Source organism: Didymella exigua, assembly GCF_010094145.1.
Source record: "Didymella exigua CBS 183.55 unplaced genomic scaffold M421scaffold_45, whole genome shotgun sequence".
Taxonomy (NCBI): domain Eukaryota; kingdom Fungi; phylum Ascomycota; class Dothideomycetes; order Pleosporales; family Didymellaceae; genus Didymella; species Didymella exigua.
The window spans coordinates 112343-133519 of NW_022984819.1; the positions used below are offsets into that span (position 1 = coordinate 112343).

The window sequence follows — 21177 nt, forward strand, 5'->3', positions numbered from 1 at the left end:
CAAGGATCGTGATACCGCACATAATAGAACAACAGCTCGCATTCCCTAGCTTCTCATGTACCGATACCCACCTTTACCGTATATCAATTGCTGTGCACACTGCGTTTTGGTGTTCAAAACCCCTCCGCCAGTACTACCGAAAAACGAACCGGACGATGACGTATGCCTCCGACGTTGAGGGCGGTGGTGCAGCAGATGAGCGTTCACCAATGCTGAGGAGCTCCTCTGAGGCCGCGAAGCCTGATAATGATCATTCTTCCTTCTGGACAGTGTTGCACTTCTTCGGTGGCGGCATCTACGCACCTGACGCAGCGACCTACGACCCCATCGAGATCCTGCTGAACACTGAAGACAAGAAGGAGAAGGATGAGCTGACGATCAAGTGGAGGGATAATAAGCTCAGCGAATTGAGCTTCATTGGTGTTGTCGCTGCGCTGTTGGCAGGAGTGCTTACATCGACTGGTAGCTGGCCACAGGTACTGCCAAGTGGGCGCGAGTCACCATGGCCTATCAGGACGGCCTGGTACTGCGGTATCATCTTATCGCTGTTCAGTATTTTGACTGCAGCGGATCAGACTGTGCGACTTCACCGTCTATCTGCGCATCGCGATGGCCTTGGTGGCATTCGAAAGCTGCTAGCCAAGACTAATGGGGAACGAAGGCACTCGAAGAAGACAGGCCGTCGTGCGCCCAGTCTGCTGCAAGTCTTCACATGGCAGATGCCAGTCATGTTTCTGACGACAGCGACGGTCAGCATGATTATCGGCATGTTTCTGCACGTTTGGTCCGCCACGAGGCATCTGCAAACTTCTGATTGGTGGGACGACAATTCAAAGGTCAGTTCCCTGGATCGTTCGTCACATCGCAGCTTATAACTAATTTTCTTTCCAGGTTGCTCTGACATTCACTGTTGTAGCTTTGACTTCAATTGTATTATTCTTCGCGGGCCAGGTATCTCTGTACACACCAGAGCAGCGTCGAGAATAGCTTTCAGGGCGATTGTGGACAATCCAAGATGACTTTGTACGACTTGAGCTGCTATGCGCTTCTCAAAGTGAACCCTGAAGCCCACAATATCAAATCGTCGATCATCGCAACTTCTTTTCCCAATCTCACACAAAGCGTATGGACAACACCAACATGATGCCAGTCAACTCAGTGTGAACTCACAGGTCGATGATACATAAGCGAGCCGAGGAACGGTTCAGGGATATGACTTGTTGCAGCTTGAGAAGTGCATCACACTACAAGCGGTCCTTTATCTTTGCTAGCTACCTCACCACCCTGGACTTCTTCAAGCTGGTTTCAGCATCCGGGGCGTCTTAGCTGTCTACTAGAGGCGGCCGATCCGCTTCGAAGTATCTCTCCGACAAGACTTTGTACAATGGGAATGGGATAGTTAGGGTTCTAACAGTACTGCGGTTGATATGAAAACTTCTTCACGAAGCCACACATCAGATGTAAAATTGCAGGTTGCGAATACTGTCAGCCCCGAATTTTCCAGAAGTGTGATTGAGCCTACGAACGTACCGAAGACATTGGGAGGGGTAGTAACGACTGACTACATCTTAATATACATCTCAATTGTCGTATGTATGTCGCATATTGCGTGAACTTGACGGACAAGGAACGCTGTTCCAACGATCTGGGCGGCATTATGGTCTATTCCAAACACGAAGGCTTCGACGTCGGCAGGCAACATTTGATCGCACACGATGATGCCACCTTTCCGCATGCTAGGGATGCCCACCTCCCGACAGTTCGAGAGGTGATCAATGAGAATCTAGGCGACGAGACAGCGCCGAATGTCGATGGTTGATTCCAAACTTTGGCCACATACCTCATCAAACTGATTTGTAACGACTGCCTAGAGTTTTCAGGAAAGGGTCTTCAAGATGCCAGCTTCCGCAAACAGCATCAAGCCTGCAGGCACAATTTACTGCGAGTACTCACTTACTTCACGCTTCCTGGATCGCCGGCTCTGCATACCGTGTCATCGAGCTGAGGTTGAGGTTAATGTAAATAAGAGTCTGCTTACGAGATATGAGGCGCGCATCGGATGTGTCTGTTTTGCTTGTCTACACAGGCAGTGTGGACAAAGCAGAGATCACATTGCAGCGATGTCTGGAAAGCTGTCCGAGATAGGGTCGTTCTGCAAGTGTACTTTGCGCTTAAGGTTTCTCGACAGGTGACTTTGTACCCCCTACATTTTCGCAGAACAGCCAACCGAAGAGGCAAGAGAGGGTCGTCTCAAAGTCATTCAACGGAGGCGTTGTCGCTGCGGGCAGGCTTGCAGCAAAGGACACCCAGAAATAAGTATCTGCGTGAAGCAGTTTTGCACTTGGTGTGGAAGTCAAGTCTTGGAGGAAGAGGACCGTGGTAAAGCGCATGACCCGAAGGATCCGCTATTCTAAGTACGTGTATGCATGCCGCATCGTTGGTGACATGAAACTTGTTCATCGTTCATACCCATGATTAGAGCGAGGTTCTTGGAGACGTTCCACCTCGAGTCCTCACCAGTATACATGGCGCTTCCATATCTACGGACGGAGACTTTGACAATTTAGTGTGTACAAAATTTGACGGGAGTATTGACGCCCACTCACACCTGTCCCTCCCCTGTCGCAGCGTGCCTAACGCTAGCCATAAGGAATGCCGGAGGTGATCGGATCCTCTTGACAAGTACTGACGGTTGGATGGAGGCCTATCATTCTTCAGGTACACGCTCTTGTCCTGCCCTGATCCGAGCGGCTATTTCCGCAACTGGTCGCTCGTTCCTGATTATATTCTCAACGATCTCGCCCCAGCACCACATGCATACGATTCTCTCTGCATCCAATCCACAGCGACAAGACCACGTCTCTGGCCTCGGTGCCTCACTATGGACGCCTTTGATGAGTGACACCTCGTTGTCATAGCACTTCACACACTGCCAACGATCCAGAACGTGGCTGCGCATGGAGCAGTGACACTCCTTGAGGACCTCTTGATTCATGTTTGGGCTAAGCCAGGAAAGCTTTGGAAGTTCAGGCTTCAGGCCCTTGTAACCCTTCGGTGCTTCGTCAAAACAGCATTTGCAGAGTAAAAGCATCCGTTCCTCGGCCACGTTGCAAAGGACTTGTAGGACGGGTGACGGAAACCCAAACTGAGAGTTCCCAGACCACTTTGTAAGCGAATTGAGGCCAAGATCCACATCGAGCACATCGCTAATCTTTTCTGGTCTGCCAGGCTGATCGATCTCAAGGGGCATATCGAGAAAGCCTTGATCGTGGTACGGTCCTACAGCCGCATCTGATGCCCGATCTTGCCATTGAGGCAAATCAACATCCTCGGTGAAAAGGTGGTGAGGACTAAGGATGGCGCATTCCAAGGAATCCAGCAACACGAAACCTGAAAAGTTTGGGAGCTCTTCAGGATCGGCGGGTGTCTCGTAGATAGACTGGTAGACGCAATGTATGCGACACTCGTCACAAGTAGTGACTCTGCAGGTAACGCAGGGTCGTTCTGCGATGCTCCGACGGCTGGAGGTGGTGCGGCACTGCGCGAACTCGGTACACTGGTAGGCGTAGTAGAAGGTCGACTTGTGATGCATACGTTTCCGCATCGCAATGCCTGTACCGCAGCAGGACATCCTCCCGAGAAGATTGTCAAGGCTTTTAGGACGTGGAAACAAGGCACTGTATGTGGCTTTGCACGACAGTGCAAGGGCCAGTAGATCTTTTGGCTTCAGAGAGGATACCACGGACTCCAGAAGACCGTACTGGCGTAGCACCTGCAGGAGTGGACATGCTTTTGTTGCGTTAGGTTCCCCTGGCTTGAGTATAACCCGGGATATGTGAAGCATATCCATGTCAGAGTGAGTGCCTGTCGTGCCTGCTTTTGATGAGGCAAATGGCTGTGCTCTCTTTCGGGGGCTCAAAACAGCAAGGTCGTTTAGCAAACGTTTGCGCTTCATGGCCCTGGTCTCAGTCCTCGTGTTGTGTCACTCCGGGTCTCTGAGTGGACTTGTTGTGGATGCGATTACTAATGAGAGAAGCACCGTTTAGCAGTTGCTCACACAGGTCAGGGCTCACGTCGGTGGGCGCTTAGTGAAGGGCATAGTGTCTGAAGCGGTGAAAGTTTATCCTCAGACATGTCATCTGCGCACGTTGGCTCTAGACCGAGTAAATGATGGTGGAAAGGTTGACTCGTGTGAAAGACTCAAGGGCAAGTGCGTGATATACGCTTGGGTCCTGATGTGCAGGTGTAGTATAAGCCTCAGGAAGGAAGAACACCCTTGTGACGTACATTGTAGATTTCAAGGAATGTGTATAACCTAGAGCGCCCTTTATAGCGCTTGGCATGTGCTGCACTGAATATCTGGATCCATTTTGTGTATTCTATGCCCCGGCAGGGCTGACAGTGGTAGGGCTGAGAAAACTTTTCTGGTGAAGCTGCTTGGCGCGCAGCTCGAGGAACGGGCGTGTAACCAGACAGACTGGGGAAATTCCGCGGTTAGAGGCAAGAGCCCACACAACCAAGATGAAGCTGTGGAGTTTCAAAGCTATGGAGATACAAAGCGGAGCCTGCATGCAGCTTTGAAGTCGTTGTCATTAGCAGCACCGAAAATTATCCCGGAATGTTGCGGAAGTCGCTCCGACGAGGTCCGATGGCGCGCCCTGGGTGTTCCTGCCTCTCCCGCTCGTCCTGCACTTGCATCACCGACTTTATCACCGTTTGCATCAAGCGAGTTCAGATGCATCAACCTCACGTCCGTTCCTTGTATTGCTCGGTATCAATATGGCAATCAGCATACGTACTGGGAGCGGCATCGTAACATGGTTGCCGCAGAATGCAGAATATACGTGTAACTACGGTGGGATGAACAACGATCTTTACCCACACTTCCTCGATCGAAGATCCCAAGTCGCCTTTAATTGCCGTTTCTTCGCCTTCAGCTGCTCCGTCATGAATCCTGATGCCGTCAAGTCTCCATCTGCATCGTTACGCTCTACACGCTGCTTCCGAATGCTGTTCAGCGCGCTGTACTTGGCGCAGAGCATCGCCTCAAATTCCACGATCCGCGCCTGCACATCCTAGAGGGCTATGCTCAGCTACATGTCCGTAGCCTAGAGCGTCTTCTGAGATGCGTGTTGGCTTTCGGTGCACAATGCCTCGGCGTAGATTTTTAGCGTTGCCTTAATCTGTTCAAGATAGCCGGGCAGGACGGTCGCGTCATCAGTTGTGATGCTCGACGTTGAAGCTGTGAGAGTTGGTAGCATGTTGGCGCTGCCTCAAACACCTGGTAGCCAGCAAACGCAAGTACCTCACCACATTCCTTCCGGAGGACCGTGCTTCAAGCAGCAAGTAGAACGTGACTGGTGGGGAAGCTGAAAGCAATTTGGGATTTGACACGCGATTAGAGAAGAAAGTGAGAGAATCCGAAGAGCTTATCGAGTGATGGTCGCATTACGATGATGGAGCGGGCCTGTTTGTTGAGAGTTGATGTCTTTCGCTCCCCGTATCGATGCGCTTGATTGATTTCGCCAAAGCCATGCAGTGACACTCATCATTTATGCTACCATGTCAAATTCAGCAACAACTGTGGTTGCGGGTAGTCCTTCTCTCAACGCTCGTTGCCACGTGTTGGACAACAAGAAAGCCGCGGGTCGCAATTCATATGACAACATTCACATCACCACATCATCACAACACCGACCTGATCCTCTCACGCAGCGCTATGTTGCGCGTTGGTGCCGGTCTGGTGTGCGGGCTCACCGTCGACAACAGAACTACTGCCGCCGGAGAGTCAGATAAATGGACTCTAAATTGCAGTCAGAGCACCACTTGCAGCCTTACGAGCTAGCCCGCCACGTGTGGGCCCTACAGTCCTCCTCCTGGAATACCGCTCCACATGTTTCCCCTTTTCTCTTAAAACGCGTCCGCAGTGTTGTTGGGATGGTTACTGTTTTGTGGCTCTGCATAGCCTCTCCATTCCCAAAATCGAAGCTCAGGGCGGAGAACAAGCCAATTCGCCGTTGAACCGAGTAGCACGTACCCAAGACTCTTGTAGTCCTCCATCCGGGAGCTGAATGTAGTCTTGGAGGTTGGCGAGCTTCATAGCTGAGCCTGACAAGCCACGCCAAGCTGATGGCGCAATGGCAGCCGTTATCGCGCCCGACTTCGGAGTTACAGTACTTATACCTCGAGGATCCCCAGGTTTTGAGCGGGAACAACCTAATGTCGATCAAAATGCGGAGAGAGTGGTGTTCCGAAGAGTCTAAAGCGGGTCATCGGAGGATACAACACGCAATACAACACTCGTGGCTGGAAGTGAGTGCCAGTGAGCCGTCAAGCCAGGAGGAGCGACACAGGTCCGCGGGGCCCGGGAATTACGAACGGGGAGGAAGACAGAAACAGTTGAAATTAATGGAAGATGCTATCAGTAGAAGAGTGGGCATGTGGCCGAACCACTGTTCAAACTATGACTCTACGGGTAGAATGAGGAGCTGAACGATGATACCGACGAAAGGCACAGTAAAAGCAGAGGTCGCTCAGATGGAAGGGTATGTCGTTCTAGGCGGCCACCGTGCGCTCTTCGATCTTTTTTCGAAGATACACAGCATTCAGCCTCGGATACCGGTACTCCGTCCTGCCAGTCTGAGTATGAAGGCCCACCACACATACGACACACAGAAAGCCTCGTGTGTTGGTGCAATTCATGCGACCTGGCGAGCACTCACGCCGCTGATGGTGGACGTCGAGTTATTATTAGGATAACTACCCAATCCGATGACACTCCCCGGACGGTCAATACGATCTGCGGCCCACCCTTATCGCGAGGGTCAACGCACTGCTGGTCAACTGCGTCGATTCATGACCTGTCTTGCCGGTGCCAGATCCCTGGCAGCGTACCATGATGGCGATGCAGAACGATGCAGCTCGCAAATGGCTCTGGGAAAATCACTGTTTGATTATCTTCGAGCCAAAAATGAGCGAATTGTGGCCGCTCCTGCCGAAATGAATGCGACCAGACCGACGCAATCTCGCGCCCAGCCTCCTACATCAACAAAGCTTCGAGGTTCGTAAGGCCGCAAGCACGAAAGTATTGATTTGTAAGAGTCAGCACTCGCAACATCGATGCGGCTTTGCGCGGCACCAAGCACACGACTCCCTCGTTCCGTACCTGCCTATCTTGAGATAGCCGTTCGGCGTGCCACCAGGTTTTCCCTCTTGGCAGCCGGCGCCACCAATCTGGGCGCAACATCAGAATCTCGCACGTGATGTTATACTCGCCAAGCCGCCTAAAATGGTGGGTCTGAGATTGCGGGCGTGTTGGAGCGAATGACGATAGACGGCTGGCAAACACGCTTTTGGCGGCCCACCTGCTCCGAGCTTGTTTGTGAGCCCGCAGAGGTAAACCCCATCAGGAAGGAGACACCGTGAACTTGGTCACTCGTTGGTCGAGAAAGTCAAGGGTTCTGCAGAGGATTCGCTCGAATGATGTTATCGATGGCACCACCGGTAACGGCTGCATTTTGCTCGGCCAGGTACGACGCTGACCCCGCGGTCCTGATCGCCATCCCAGCGACACGGGAACTACAAATAAGCTTGCTGCCATTCACGGACCTTATCTCGGTATCGACCCTGATCAATTGAGCTCAGTAGAAGCAGGTCGTCACAATGGCAATGGCACGTTACCTCGGAATTGCATCAGCATTGGCTGCTACTGTCTCTGCCACATTCACACCAGAGTAGGCAGCAACAACTCCTCAGGGCTGCAGACGATACTGACAACCACAAAGAAAGCTGATCGGTGCACCCCGCCGTGGTGCGCTCAGCCCCAGCGGTGATGGATCGGTTGCTCTGCTGTCCATGTCGCAGTACAACTTCACGACATCCACGGGAAAGTCGAGCTGGGGACTTCTTGACTTGAAGTCTGGCGAGTTCAAGGACTCTGGTCTCAACATCAGCGAAGTCAACGAGGCCGCCTGGATCCCGGGCACTGACTCCGGTATCATTTACATAAATGGTACCAACAAGGATATTCCCGGCGGCGTCACACTATGGATAGGGGACATTAACGACCCTTCGAAGAGCACATTGGCTGCTTCTCTGGATGCTCCTTACAACGGCCTGAAGGTCGCTAAGACCGAGAGCGGAGATATCACTTTCTTGGTTAACTCTATGGCGTACCCCAATGGGACTGCTGTGAACCCTGAGACTGAGGTCACTCCCAAGCACACTGGTCGCTTCTACAAGGATGCGTACGTTCGCCACTGGGACACTTGGCTCACCAAGAATCGTTACAACGTCTTCGCTGGTACTCTCTCTGCAAACGGTAGCTATGGATTATCCCATCCCGGTCTCCGTAACCTGAACCACGGTGTCAATTGGACTACCACCAGGTCTGAGACTCCCGTTCAGCCCTTTGGTGACTCTAGTGACTACGCCATTTCGCCCGATGGCAAGCTCTACGCTTTCCTCAGCAAGGCTCCCCAGCTTAACAAGGCCAACTACACCGCCAGCTACATCTACCTCGGTGAGGTTGCTGGCTCTGCTGCGCCTGTCGCCTTCAACGGCCCCGACTCGGAGGCTTCCGCGGCTGGTCACCAGGGTGCTTCTGGTCTTCCTTCATTCTCGCCTGATAGCGGCAAGCTTGCTTACGTCCAACAAGATGAGGACTACTACGAGTCGGATAGGTGGCAGCTGTATACCGTCGATGTCGCTGCGTCCAACGGCAGCGTCGCTACCAGCAACTGGAAGGCGCTCTCATCCAGCTTCGATCGCTGGGTTCAGGGTCCCTTGACCTGGGCTCACGATGGCTCCTCCATCTACGCTACTGCCGAGGATTACGCTCGCGTCAAGATCTTCAACTTCCCTATCGATGCTGAAGCTAGCTATATCCCCGAGCCTCTTACCTCCAACACGTCAGTGTCCAGTTTCTCGCTCCTCAAGAACAACGACTTGCTCGTCACTTCCTCAGCTATCTGGACACCTGTCGAGTACTACACTATTTCCAACGGCACCAAGAACGTCATCTTTAGCGCCGCAGATCACGATGCCCAATTCGCTGATCTCAAGGCTGACCACGTATCTGAGATCTTCTTCAACGGATCTGACCCCAACTTGAAGCAGCAGCTGCAGGCCTGGGTCATCAAGCCCAGCAATTTCGTTGAGAACAAGACTTACCCTCTTGCATTTTACATCCACGGTGGACCTCAGGGTTCGTGGGGAAACTCCTGGTCCAACAGGTGGAACCCCGCTGTCTGGGCCGACCAAGGCTACATTGTCGTTTCGCCCAACCCAACTGGATCGACTGGGTTTGGCCAGTACCTCACCGACGCCATCCAGGGTCGATGGGGTGGATACCCATACTACGATCTGGTCAACGCCTGGGAGTACATCAACTCTGAGCTCACTTCTTTCGTTGATGTTGAGAATGGTATCGCTGCTGGTGCTTCTTACGGTGGTTACATGACCAACTGGATCCAGTCCAACGACCTCGGCAACAAGTTCAAGGCTCTCGTCACTCACGACGGCATTTCACAGACAAAGGCTGCTTGGTCATCTGAGGAACTGTGGTTCATCCGACATGACTACAACGGCACAGTCTGGGAGTCTGAGGCTTACGACAAGTGGAACCCCTTCGACCACGTTGCCAACTGGTCCACTCCCCAATTCGTCGTTCACAATACCCTCGACTACCGTCTTCCCGAGAGCGACGGTATTGGACTCTTCAACGTGCTTCAGAACATCGGTGTTCCTTCTCGCTTCCTCAACTTTCCCAACGAGAACCACTGGGTCCTCAAGCAGGAGAACAGCTTGTTCTGGCACAAGGAGATCTTCAACTGGATTAACCACTACTCCAAGGGTGAGCCTTTGGACGATGAGCCTGCCGGCAACTAAGTGTACGGCTGGGAAATCCATACGAAGTCATGACGCGCTATTTGCGCGCTCACGTAATGGCACTTGCCTTCAATGTATTTACGTATAGTGATAATGAGCTTGTCAGTCTATTGTTTGCATTTCAATGCAAGTGGATGTCAATGCTCACCACTTCTGAATTTCTGCCAATGAGAACTCACTCATCCTTCGTAGGTACCGATGCAGTGGGAGCATAGCACACGCCTGATCGAGATAAAGTTGCTGTCAAATGGCGTTGGACCTATGCCTCTTACGACACACCGAAGTTCGTGATTGTGACACTGCAGAATGCCTGTACATAGCTGACATGTGGTACATGCTCGGTCACTATCGAGTATAGAGGCACAAGGCACCCAAGTCGACCATGAAATACCAGATCCTACAACCTGGTGTCTGGAAGCACTCCGCGAGTCAATGTTACCCACAACCAACATCCCCACAGGCGCACATTCGGATCGCAACACCTCATAACCTGTGAGACGCGGGGCCCGCAGTGGAAATACATGCTTGGCGTAAGGCTGGGCAAATGTGAAAGGTACACAATAGCTGTGAATGGCCCCTCCGGCATGAGTCCATAGGCTGATCATGCACGCGAGCTTCCAGGAAAATCCTCATAGGATTCCGCCGATACTCTAGACGTGATCAGAGTCGAGGATTGCGATAAGCTGGTGAGCCTGTATGGTATTCGAGAATTCAACTCTCAGACATCCACTGGTCGCCACCTCCATCCAGTGCCAAGCGTTCCTGCTGATGTGCAACAAAGAGGAAGCAATACGAGCGGGAATTGGTCGTTGCCGCTCCGAGTAATGCGTCCATCGAATGGGGACGGATGTGTGTCAAACTGGCGGGCATCAGCGGCTCAAGGGCGGTAACTGCAGGCAATTTGAGCAGGCAGTTGCCATTCATGTCCAAAACTGTCTCTCACATCTCTCTAACCAGACGGTGCACTGCCTCGGTCGAAGACCCGAAAACGTGAGGAGATAAGCATGGGCGTGTAAGCGCGCTGTGTGTTCGAGAGGAGAGTTGCAGGCTAGCTATATCTGGGTCGCCGAAACTGCCGCGGTTGTAGACCTGCCTGTAAGAGTTAGAGTGGCCAAGATCCACGCCGTTCAGGAATGGAGGCTTCCGTGGAGCGTGAACGTGCTTGGGGTGCTTCAATGGTGGAGTGTTGCAGACGCCAAGGGAAGCCGCTCGGCGCCCAGTCGGAGCGCCATCCAGGACTCGAGAGGCGGGAATTGCAGGCGGACTCCTCGCGTACACGACAACACGGCAGAGGTCTGCATGCAGCGACTCCTAGTGCAGCGGACTCGAAGAAACCCATCAGTAGAAAGACTGACAGACTGACAACACCTGCGGCAGGCGTGGTCCCACAAACAATATCGACCGATGATGCCATGCCATTCGTCGCGATAAGCCTGCGCAGCAGTGAATGGCTGGCACCCTGGTGATCGTGCTGCACCGCCAAGTTTACCAAGCAGTGAAGCAATGTCGCCAGCTGAGCCGTAATACTTGCCTGGTCTTAGCATTGGCTAAGTGGCTGTCGCGCTCGATAACGCTGTTCGCGCGAAGTGGTGCTGTCCGTCGCTCACGATCAACAGCTAGCGTGACTGTAACGTCGCGCTGGAACTCACCTGCTGGATGCAGACGAGAGGCCAAGACGCGTTTTGCCTTGCTGTCTACCGCTGCGAGCAAGGCGGGGAGTCAAGTATTAATTGGAGGGCCTCCGCTCACATGGTTTGGGTTCAGCAGCAGCTCGTCCCATCACCCAGCTTGCCCCGGCCAATTACACTCTTTGAGTGAAAGCTACAAGAGTGAACTTCTCAAGTGTTACATCAACACTTGAAAAACACCTCCCATCATGGCTGCCTCCGCAGGTCCCAACCAGGTCGACATGGCCTTCAGCCACGAGCCCAAGGTCGCCACACCTCTTTACGAGGTTGGCGAGAAGCAAGCCCTTGCTGGTGAGAAGCGCCATTCGTCTTCTGCACTCAGCCAAGACATCAACGCTGCTCCGGTCGAGTTCGAGGCCGACTTAGTTGGAGAGGAGCCCACCGATGAGGACCTGAAGACACTCCGCCGTGTCTCTGGCAAGATTCCGTGGCAGATCTTCACTATTGCGTTCGTCGAGCTTTGCGAGCGTTTCGGTTACTATGGATGCCAGGTGCTCTGTAAGTTTCAGTTCGGTCGTACAAGAGAGTCGCCACTGACTAAGCACAGACACCAACTTCGTTCAGCAAGACCTGCCCATCATCGAGGGTGTTGTTCAGACCACTGGTAAGGACCCGCGTCCTGAAGGTCAGCCTGGTGGTCTCGGCATGGGCCAGCGTGCATCCTTCGGTATCGGCACTTTCAACTCTTTCTGGGCCTACACTACACCCATTATCGGTGCCATCATTGCCGATGAGTATCTTGGTCGCTTCAATACCATCTTCATCGCCATCGCCTTCTCCATCATCGGTCACATCCTGCTCATCATCTCCGCTATCCCCAGCGTTCTCACGAGCGGCAACGCCATCGCTCCGTTCATTCTCGGTGTGATCGTTCTTGGGTTTGGTACCGGGGCTTTCAAGGCCAATATCTCGCCCCTCATTGCCGAGCAGTACAAGCAGACCAAGCCTCGTGTTATCATTGATGAGAAGACCGGCGAGCGTGTCATCTCTGATCCCAACATCACCCTCTCCCGTATCTTCCTGTACTTCTATATGTTCATCAACATCGGTTCCCTTACTGGTCAGATTTCCATGGTCTACGTCGAGAAGTACGTTGGTTTCTGGTGCGCGTGGCTTCTTCCTACCATCATGTTCTGCGGCTGCCCCATCGTCCTCTGGGTCTGCCGTAACAAGTACCACAGGAGCCCCCCTACCGGTTCCGTTCTCATCCGCGCCTTTAAGCTCCTCGGTCTCGCTACCAAGGGTAAGTGGTCCATCAACCCTGTCACCACCCGCAAGAACTTCAAGGGTGAGCGTTTTTGGGAGGATGTCAAGCCTAGCCACCTCGGCGCGAACAAGCCCAACTGGATGCAGTTCGATGACGCCTGGGTCGACCAGGTTGCTCGTGGTCTCCGTGCTTGTTCTTGCTTCACCTGGATTCCTCTGTACTGGATGTCCTACAATCAGATGAACAACAACCTGACCTCTCAGGCCGCGACCATGACCCGTAACGGTGTACCCAACGACATCATCACCAACCTCAACCCAATTTCGCTCGTCATCTTTATCCCCATTGTCGACAAATTCCTCTACCCTGCGCTGCGAAAGGCCGGCATCCGCTTCACACCCATCAAGCGCATCGCTTTCGGTTTCATGCTCGCCTCGCTCGCTATGGTTTCCGCCACAGTGATCCAGTACTACATCTACAAGACCGGTCCCTGCGGCAACGAGATGAACTCTTGCGATGAGCCCTCACCTATTAACGTCTGGACTCAAGCTGTACCTTACGTACTTGTCGGTTTCTCCGAGATCTTCACTTCCATCACCGGTCTTGAATTCGCCTTCACCAAGGCACCCAAGAATATGCGCTCCCTTGTCACGTCGTACTGGCACTTCATGTCTGCGTTCTCCAACGCCATTGGTCAGGCGCTTGTGTCGTTGTCCGAGGACCCGCTGCTCGTGTGGAATTACGGTGTTGTTGCCGTGCTGGCGTTCCTCGGTGGTATCCTGTTCTGGATCCACCAAAGGCCGACGGATAAGAACGAGGATGTCCTTAACATGTTGCCTGATTCCAACTACATTGGCAAGGACAAGAGGCACAGTGTGGAGAACCCTGACCGCGCCGCTTAATCGCCGGAGGGGCTGCAGTACGATCGTGGTAATCATAGGAAGGATGTGTAATGATGTAAACGTGTCATGCTGGGTTGGGAGTCTTCTTCAATGATACCACTTTGTCTTGGTAGCTAGTTGAGACAATGCATAAACAAAGCTCTCGCTCTACTTCACTAATTCTTACCTCCTGCCTCGTTATGCCTGTTTAATCTAAAGTCGCCGCAATTGCCTGCCTCACTTGCAGACGTATGCATCATTGCTATGTGGCTCTTATGGCAACAGAATTTGTTGGCCTGACTTGGGCTTTCGGGCGGACAACGACTAAAGCCAAGCTGGACAGAGAAATGGAGATATTCTATGGAAGAACAGAAGGTCCCGGGAGGCAACGGGAGGATCTGGAGAACTGAGGGAAGGCTTTGACAGGGATGGCCGGGTTGGAGCATGAGAAGCTGCAATCACGATTTTTGCCTTCCGTCTAAAATCAACATGGAATTAGACTACCTAAAGACAATCAGGGTCCCGTCCCTCGGCTGCCTCGAGTTCTTCACCTTTTCCTACACATCGCTTTGCCGCCTCCCCGATAATCTTGTTCGACGCCATGAAAGCTTCCGTACCCCACAATTGCAACAGCCTCGCTCTCACGGCTTCCAGTTCGTCTGCCTTCAGTATAAGCTTGCTGATCATCCTGCCCAGCGTAACCAGTCCTTGTCCCACTTCCTCGCACGTCATAATTGTCTCGAAAATCCTACCCGGCTTTTCGTACTCGTACTGAACTAGCATCTCAGCACACTCGAGGAGGTCTTCAAGTTCCTTCGCTACATCGGTATTGAGGGATTTAGTAGACTGAATAAGCGATTGCAGCGAGGCACGCTCACTAGTGGTGACGTAGGAAATGACAGCGCGCAAGGTTGCGACGAGCGCGGAGGTTTCTTTGAGTTGGGTGTCGTAGCGGAGGAGGCTGGAGGTGTACGGGGTATCAACGGGATCAGTGCTTGGCTGTGACTGATGTGCGTTGTTCTGGTCTGTGTAGAGAGCGAACATCTTCGCAATGGCTTTACGCGTATCGAGTCGGGCGAGATTAGTTGAACAGCGAGTGATGTCGGTGGCTATGAATACACTTTGACTCTAAGGTGCTTTCATATGGACAAACAACGGTGTTTGTGAGTGAAAGATGGGGGCCCTAGGTTTGTGCAATCAACCACATGAGCCAAATGTCGCGAATTCCTCGAGATCAGATGGCGTGAAATATCAACAACTGTGGCGTATTTACAGTCATCGCGTGTATGACAATGTCCTGCGCGACAGAGCGATGAATTGATAGATGCCGTTTCCCAGGAGCATAGAGTCATGATACTGGCAGGTCATGCTGGGCTCAACAGCCCAAATATGTACAAAGAAGTCTCGTGTGAAGCATGAACAAGTCGCCAAGGGGTATCGTGCGCGCTGAACGCTCTCGTCAAAAAAAGGCCCAACACAAATGGCAGGGAACAGAAACAGCCGAGCCTGTCGACTAGTTGGACGACATCTCTGAGTTGTCCGAAGACACCGAACCTTCAGCGAACTTATTCATGACAACCTTCTCGATGTCCTTGAGTAAACTCGTCTTCAGATCGTTCAGTTCTTTTCTTGCAGCGGCAGCGTCTCTCTCTGCACGCTCGACCCGTACTTTCGAGAGATGGAGGTCAATGTCCCGACTGTGTACGAGCGCTTCTGCGAGCCTCATCCTCTCTTTCGTAGCGGCTAGCTTCGTCTTGATCTGTGCGCACTCCTGTTGTAAGCCGCTGTACGCATGCTTGAGCATGGTTTCGTCGGCAAGTACCTCGTCCGTCGGGGACAGAACGCCTTCTGACAAATTTGACGGCTGCAAGTCGTCAACTTTGGTCATTTCTAGGGTAGTAAAGGCATGAAGGCTACCTTTCGAACATGGCTAGGTCGTCGTCTCGTGGTAGGAAAGAACTCGACCGCTGGTGATGGCACGCGTTCTGACACTTGTGATGTCTGGATAAATGTGTCAGTGGGTTTTCGTTCAACGGGTGACGTTGTCAAGTACCTTTCGCGAATGGTCGATACGCTTGGGTTTAGCTGAATGACGTCAGCAGATGCAATAGCGGAAGGGCGGCCCTTGCACTCACGGGTTCCCGTTGGTGTGTACTCTTCTCTCTCGCGCTTGATCTTGGTAGGCAGCTCAAATGTGTTGTCCTTATCGCTCTCTCGGCGAGCAGTGCCAGGCCTTGAGACTGGTGATGGTCGATCGCCGTCATTGCCGATCCAGTCACAGGCCTCTCTGAAGTTCTTGGCGAACCATCTGGAATCATTCTTGTGCCTCACAAGCTCATTGACAAGTTCTGAAGCCAAGAAGTAGTACAGAATGACAGCTGAAACTCGATGGATAGCTTTCGATCCACCAGTATCGTCGCCGACCTTGCTGAAAGGCGAGTAGAATGCCACGTTGCTTGTAGCGCGAACAGGATGCAGCTCTGGCTTGCCATCGACGGTCTCATCACTCAGGCGGTAGAACGTGATCTCTGTATCGTGTTCATGAACGTGTGCGACGACTTTGGAGTCCTCAACATCGTCGCCTGGAGCGTAGTCACCGATCACAAGCAGCTTCTTGTGCGTCGAGCGACCGAGTGACCTCTGGATCACGCGATTGAAGGATGTGTCGTCAATTTCAATGTATGAGACCCTAGAGGCTCGTGGCAATGCCTTAAAGGCCTCTGGAAACTCATAGCGGGCCCATGCCTGGACGTTGGCGAGGGTCAGAGGGGTCTTTTGTTCGTTGAAGTCGGCCATCGTGACTAGGGCGCTGGGAGCTCAATAGGGCAGGCGATTGCCGTCACTCAATGAGAATCCTCCGGATTCAAGGCATCAAGGCGCAAATCAATCAGTGCGCCGTGGCGGGTGCCAGCACGCGTGCAACGCGTTGTAACGTGTCGAGGTGAATGGATGAAGGAAAGGCGGTGGCTGCCGAAGATTGGCGTCGCTTAGCCAGCGGGCGCGGCGGGGTAGGTGGAGACGCCAAAATTGGAAGGTGGAAGCCAAAATCGGCCAGGTACGTGGTAACTCTATGCAGCGGGGGAAGAGGTCAGGATGTGTTCTGGACAGGCGTTGCCTCGGCTTATGAAGAGTTTGAAAAGATTTTGGTTGGATGACGGCGTTGCTAGAAAGTCGGCGGAAACAAGGCGGTCTGCAAAGCCAAAATCGGCCACTCGCTCGCAATACCTTCTAATGATTGAGTGCCCTGGCACATGGGATCTGGAGAAGTCATCTGCCGCAAACGGGTGGCAGACTGCTCTGATAGCAACATTGGATGGTCATCCTTCGAATGATTGACCTCATAGTTCAGTCTTGGTGGGCAAAGCAGCGATGCGGTGGCCTATATCAATATGCAGCGACTCTGTGTGATCCTGAGGAAGAGGAGGATGACAGATAGGAGAAGAACGCAGTCTTGAAAGCATGAGGTGTTCCGTTCGGCGTTACTGATGACGTCCATGCCTCCTTTGGTCTATCATTTTGGTACGCTAGCCGTTCCCGGTCTAGAGTCTAGCCTGACTGCCGACCCAAGATGGAACCGCTGGACAGGACCTCGAGCCCTCTCACTTCATCTCACCTCACCTCGCCCTTCATCAAGTCGAGATACCTTTGGCCGACCATGGTCACAGATTTTCAGCCACGGCGACACTGTGCGAGTGCTGTGAGGATTGAGAGTATATGGCCTGATGGATTGATCATAGCAGTGGAGCGTTTGTCCCTCGTCACCACCTCTCAGTGTGCGAACCACATCCACATCTCAGATCACTCTTCGACTGTCTATAGCTCCTCAACCTGGAGCTCCTCCTTCGCCAAGTCACACTTCACTCTGCATTACCTTCAGAGCCGTACACAATGTCCAATTATCACAGGTCAACCTCAGCGTTTGAAGTTAACATCGGCTGAACGAAGCACGCTCTGACACATTGCTCGCACACCGACAACGAGTTCATCGAATACCTACGCTGCCTGAACAACACAACTCAGTCGATTACTACGTGACGGGCTTCTCTTGAGCTACGATTGAAGCCGAAGTGTTAGCAAACACGACATAGCCACCGCCTTTTCGTTTGATGTTTCGTATTCCTGTCGCTATGTGCAAACTTTGCGTCCTCACTAACGGCCTTCAGTAGCGCTGCTTCGCTGTGTCGTCACTACAGTGCAGGGCTGGGTGTCTCGAGACTGAAAAGCTGTGGAGCGCTCTTGAAGGATTGTTGAAACTGCACGCCGTGCGCCATGGTCACATCCGTGCAGCATGCATGCAGCTGGGCTGTCACTGTGGCCGTCGACGATCCAGAACACCGACAACGACACGCCATATCGCAGAACGGAGAACATCACGGTGTCAACGTCGCTGCGTGCAGCTCTCTTGGTCTGGGAGTTCAGTCAGAGATTGCGTGGGTAAGCTGAAACTGATTGCACGCGAGAGCTGGGCTTTTTGGGCGATGCAATCTGCGACGAATCATTCCGTGGAGCGTGCCCAGCCCGCTGCATTCCCGCAACACGCCAAAAACCTGGGTTCCCTTGCTCGTTCGTCGTTGTCTAACCACAATGAGGCACAACGGATGGCTGTGCGCAAGCCGTAGCGCGAAGCAATTTGAACGGCTGTCAGCCGGTAAAATATGGTTCCATCGCTGCCCCCGATGCGCGGGTTGTTTTCGCAGCCCGCTCCACAGGCTTAAGCCTACTTTGACAGTGCGAGATGACCACACTGTGCGTGTGGGATTTACAACAGTATTCCAAGGCGCCACAAGCTTGCGGTGTGATACTGCGACACGGCTAGTCTTCCCGTGCGAAACGCTGTTAACAGCTACGAGGGCCGTTTAGCTGACCTCTCACTTTGTGTAACCATATTGCTTATTGCTGTTTACTGCGTCGCCGGCCGTCGCAACCCCACTTGCCCTCGTGGATGCTGTTTCAGACTTTGCTCATCCCAACGCGCTACTTGTACATCAATCGAAAGTTGAGACCTTGCTCTGTCGCGCCAGATGCCTCGCTCAAGCACAGTTGCCGCCAGATGTGCAGCGCTAAACACATCAATAGCTCAGGCAAGCACCTCTGTAGATCTGCAATTGTGCACTCGCTGACTCGGGTGTGTGCAGGTCATTCCGGTTATCAGCAGCTTTGCGAGACAGGTTCGCGAAGCCAGGACTGACCTCAACGCTATAAACAATGATCTACAAATCATTAGAACTGGTCTCGGTGTTGCGCAAGATGACTTCTCGACTTTCGGTTCCAAGCTACCAACCGCGCTTGTCGACGCATTCACACAAGTCCTAGACTCTAGTGATGACACGAGCGAGCGTTTGCACAAGACCTTTCTGAAGTTGTCATGCAGCACCTGCCCAAAGGAAGATTGGCAGACACTCAAAGAGAGCGCTCTCGCTATCCTATGTCAGGACCTTGAAGCTTCAAGGATCGTGCTTGACCTCGCTGTTGACTATCTTTCATTGTAAGTCAGCACGTGATTTCGTCCCAAAACAGCGTTCGACTGACCGTGCCAGATTTGGTCGTACTGACACAACTGACTTGCTCGACTCACTCATGGAAAGCTATGTCAGTGGGCTCACAGAGTCGACCAACGAACTCTTGAAACGTACTGATATGGAAGAGATCCATGTCAACCAACTCGCCAGGGAAAGGCTCAAGTCGTTACTTCAGGCAGTCCGTCTACTTCGATTATGCATCACAGCTCTGGTCAAAGAGGGAGCTTCGCCAATATCACGGGCTTCTGACCTCGAAAAAAAGACAACAACACCAAGACCTGATTCCCTGGAACCCGTGCTGGGCGAATTACGCCGCAGTGGCATTGACAGTGGGAGGAACGGTCCCTTGCAACAATCGGTAGCAACCAAGTCCTCGTCCAAGCCTTCAGACAAAGGCATTGGGGCTTGGCTTGCAGATGTCCCTTGCCACCAAGACGCTCAGCCGTTGACGCACTCGTTGATCATCAGAGTCACAAATGACAGGTCACATTTCAGAGCGACATCCCATGGCTCACATGGCAAACTGGCCGCCTCCAGTGGTACGTTCTACACCGAAGACGGTCTATCATCAAGCCGCACTCTGGTCGCACCTGAGTCAAGAGAGTCACGAATCAGGAAATCACACAGCTGGTGCTCAGAAACATCTACTCGGCTTGACGTGAAGATGAAGGCAAGAGCGAAGACGAGACTGGCTGAAGAGTACTCACCTACGACTTTGTCAAGCTCAGACGTTTCCATTTTCCACAAAAGAATCACATCAGACAAGATCGCTGTAGCGAAGGGCAACAGGAAATATCTTGATATTGACTCACGTATCGGTGTAGATCGGATTCTTGCAAACATACCCTCGGGTGCAACCTCCGCCGAGGTCGAGCGCGTTCTCTGGGAGGGCGCAAACCCCATGGTCACCCACCCTGAATTTGGCTACTTCTTCATCCGCGCCGCACATGACATGTCCTCCGATATCTTGCGCGTTCTGATAGAGTATGGCGCCGACATCACCCGCACATCGTCCACACATTTCTACTCTGCGATGCACGCCGCAGTTCTTGGTGGGCAGCTAGAGATTGTGAAGAGCCTCACATCCCTTGGTCATTCGATCGACGCCACCAATAATCTAGGTGAAACGCCACTCCACCTTGCTGCACGCATGCGCGGCCCCACTACACGTGAGATCGCGAAGTTCCTTGCAGACAAAGGGGCCGATATCAACCATGAGGCGAACGATGGGCATACGCCACTGAAGATGGCGCTCACAGCAAAGCACTTGACAGGTATCGAAAGAAGTTTGATGATCGAGTTATTGTTGAGCTATGGTGCAGAGGGCGAATTGAACCAAGGCCTGGAGGGGCGCAGGAGCAACTCCAAGGGACTGAAGATCATGGGCATCACTTGACTCTACAGGTTTATGTCAGACATTGCATTTACACGTGTATTTGCGTTTCGGGAAAACGGATAGACTCTTTTGTATAATATCTTTGGTATTGGGGGATCTAGATGCTCGCCTGGCTGCGAGGATTGGAGTCCGTTTACACCTTTCCATCTCCGTCCGTGCTTTCAGCGGTCTTCATCTATTCACCATTGCCCAGAAGCGAGAGCAAGCCTAACTCCCACAATTCAGTACTCACTCTGCCGTTCAGTACCCGTCGCACTTCCGCCCGGGTAAGAACGGCGTTTTCAGCTTTAGCCCGGAGCAGTCTTCACTGTCGGGACCAGAAGAAGAGTCCGCCAGAGGGCTGTCACGGCAACGACCGTAGCTGTAGTTGACCGCGCGATGTAGCACATGATTTTAGTCTTGTTGGTGGTGTGGTGTCTATAGTATGGCTCTATTTGGGCCTTGTAAATCTTGTTCGTGAGATGTGTGCTTGTGAATGCATAGCTGACAGCTCTCCGTATACACCATGAAAGAAGTGGCCGATGCTGATATCACAGCAAGCCTTTGATAAGAAACGTTCGCACTCCTCATCTATCACTTTCTCCATCAATGCGAGAGC

General features: G+C 52.6%; 8 protein-coding genes across 8 annotated transcripts; 5 read left to right on the top strand and 3 right to left on the bottom strand.

The window, feature by feature from the left end:
- Positions 1-155: 155 nt before the first annotated feature.
- Positions 156-987, top strand: M421DRAFT_74264 (uncharacterized protein; the record flags this gene model as incomplete). The annotated part of the gene is made up of 2 exons (XM_033597021.1): positions 156-836; positions 892-987. 2 exons carry the CDS (start codon positions 156-158, stop codon positions 985-987), a joined length of 777 nt encoding a protein of 258 aa, XP_033444123.1.
- Positions 988-2374: 1387 nt separating this feature from the next.
- On the bottom strand, positions 2375-4364 carry M421DRAFT_425369 (uncharacterized protein). Its single transcript, XM_033594058.1, has 2 exons — positions 4288-4364; positions 2375-4023 (listed from the first exon to the last, which is right to left on the bottom strand). Exon 2 carries the CDS (start codon positions 3953-3955, stop codon positions 2708-2710), a length of 1248 nt encoding a protein of 415 aa, XP_033444124.1. The 5' UTR covers positions 3956-4023; positions 4288-4364; the 3' UTR covers positions 2375-2707.
- Positions 4365-7668: 3304 nt separating this feature from the next.
- Positions 7669-9888, top strand: M421DRAFT_74124 (uncharacterized protein; the record flags this gene model as incomplete). Its single annotated transcript, XM_033597009.1, has 2 exons — positions 7669-7733; positions 7785-9888. 2 exons carry the CDS (start codon positions 7669-7671, stop codon positions 9886-9888), a joined length of 2169 nt encoding a protein of 722 aa, XP_033444125.1.
- A 1876-nt stretch (positions 9889-11764) lies between these two features.
- On the top strand, positions 11765-13685 carry M421DRAFT_74202 (PTR2-domain-containing protein; the record flags this gene model as incomplete). Its single annotated transcript, XM_033597014.1, has 2 exons — positions 11765-12074; positions 12124-13685. 2 exons carry the CDS (start codon positions 11765-11767, stop codon positions 13683-13685), a joined length of 1872 nt encoding a protein of 623 aa, XP_033444126.1.
- A 394-nt stretch (positions 13686-14079) lies between these two features.
- Positions 14080-15057, bottom strand: M421DRAFT_303721 (uncharacterized protein). Its single transcript, XM_033589135.1, has one exon. The coding sequence runs from the start codon at positions 14706-14708 to the stop codon at positions 14169-14171; it is 540 nt and encodes a 179-aa protein (XP_033444127.1). The 5' UTR covers positions 14709-15057; the 3' UTR covers positions 14080-14168.
- On the top strand, positions 14972-15633 carry M421DRAFT_303712 (uncharacterized protein). Its single transcript, XM_033589134.1, has one exon. It carries the CDS (start codon positions 15236-15238, stop codon positions 15572-15574), a length of 339 nt encoding a protein of 112 aa, XP_033444128.1. The 5' UTR covers positions 14972-15235; the 3' UTR covers positions 15575-15633.
- M421DRAFT_303711 (uncharacterized protein) lies at positions 15634-16608 on the bottom strand. The gene is made up of 2 exons (XM_033589133.1): positions 15800-16608; positions 15634-15749 (listed from the first exon to the last, which is right to left on the bottom strand). Exons 1-2 carry the CDS (start codon positions 16458-16460, stop codon positions 15694-15696), a joined length of 717 nt encoding a protein of 238 aa, XP_033444129.1. The 5' UTR covers positions 16461-16608; the 3' UTR covers positions 15634-15693.
- A 2077-nt stretch (positions 16609-18685) lies between these two features.
- On the top strand, positions 18686-20579 carry M421DRAFT_38646 (uncharacterized protein; the record flags this gene model as incomplete). The annotated part of the gene is made up of 3 exons (XM_033589915.1): positions 18686-18757; positions 18800-19149; positions 19202-20579. The coding sequence occupies 3 exons, from the start codon at positions 18686-18688 to the stop codon at positions 20577-20579; spliced, it is 1800 nt and encodes a 599-aa protein (XP_033444130.1).
- Between the last annotated feature and the right edge of the window lie 598 nt (positions 20580-21177).

Bases quoted from the DNA above. Each gene is read 5' to 3' on its own strand.
- M421DRAFT_425369 (XM_033594058.1), bottom strand. From the start codon at position 3,955: ATGAAGCGCAAACGTTTGCTAAACGACCTTGCTGTTTTGAGCCCCCGA.
- M421DRAFT_303712 (XM_033589134.1), top strand. From the start codon at position 15,236: ATGACAACCTTCTCGATGTCCTTGAGTAAACTCGTCTTCAGATCGTTC.
- M421DRAFT_303711 (XM_033589133.1), bottom strand. From the start codon at position 16,460: ATGGCCGACTTCAACGAACAAAAGACCCCTCTGACCCTCGCCAACGTC. The intron at 15,750-15,799 runs GTGAGTGCAAGG...GACGTCATTCAG, and splicing joins GTACACACCAACGGGAACCC to CTAAACCCAAGCGTATCGAC.
- M421DRAFT_303721 (XM_033589135.1), bottom strand. From the start codon at position 14,708: ATGTTCGCTCTCTACACAGACCAGAACAACGCACATCAGTCACAGCCA.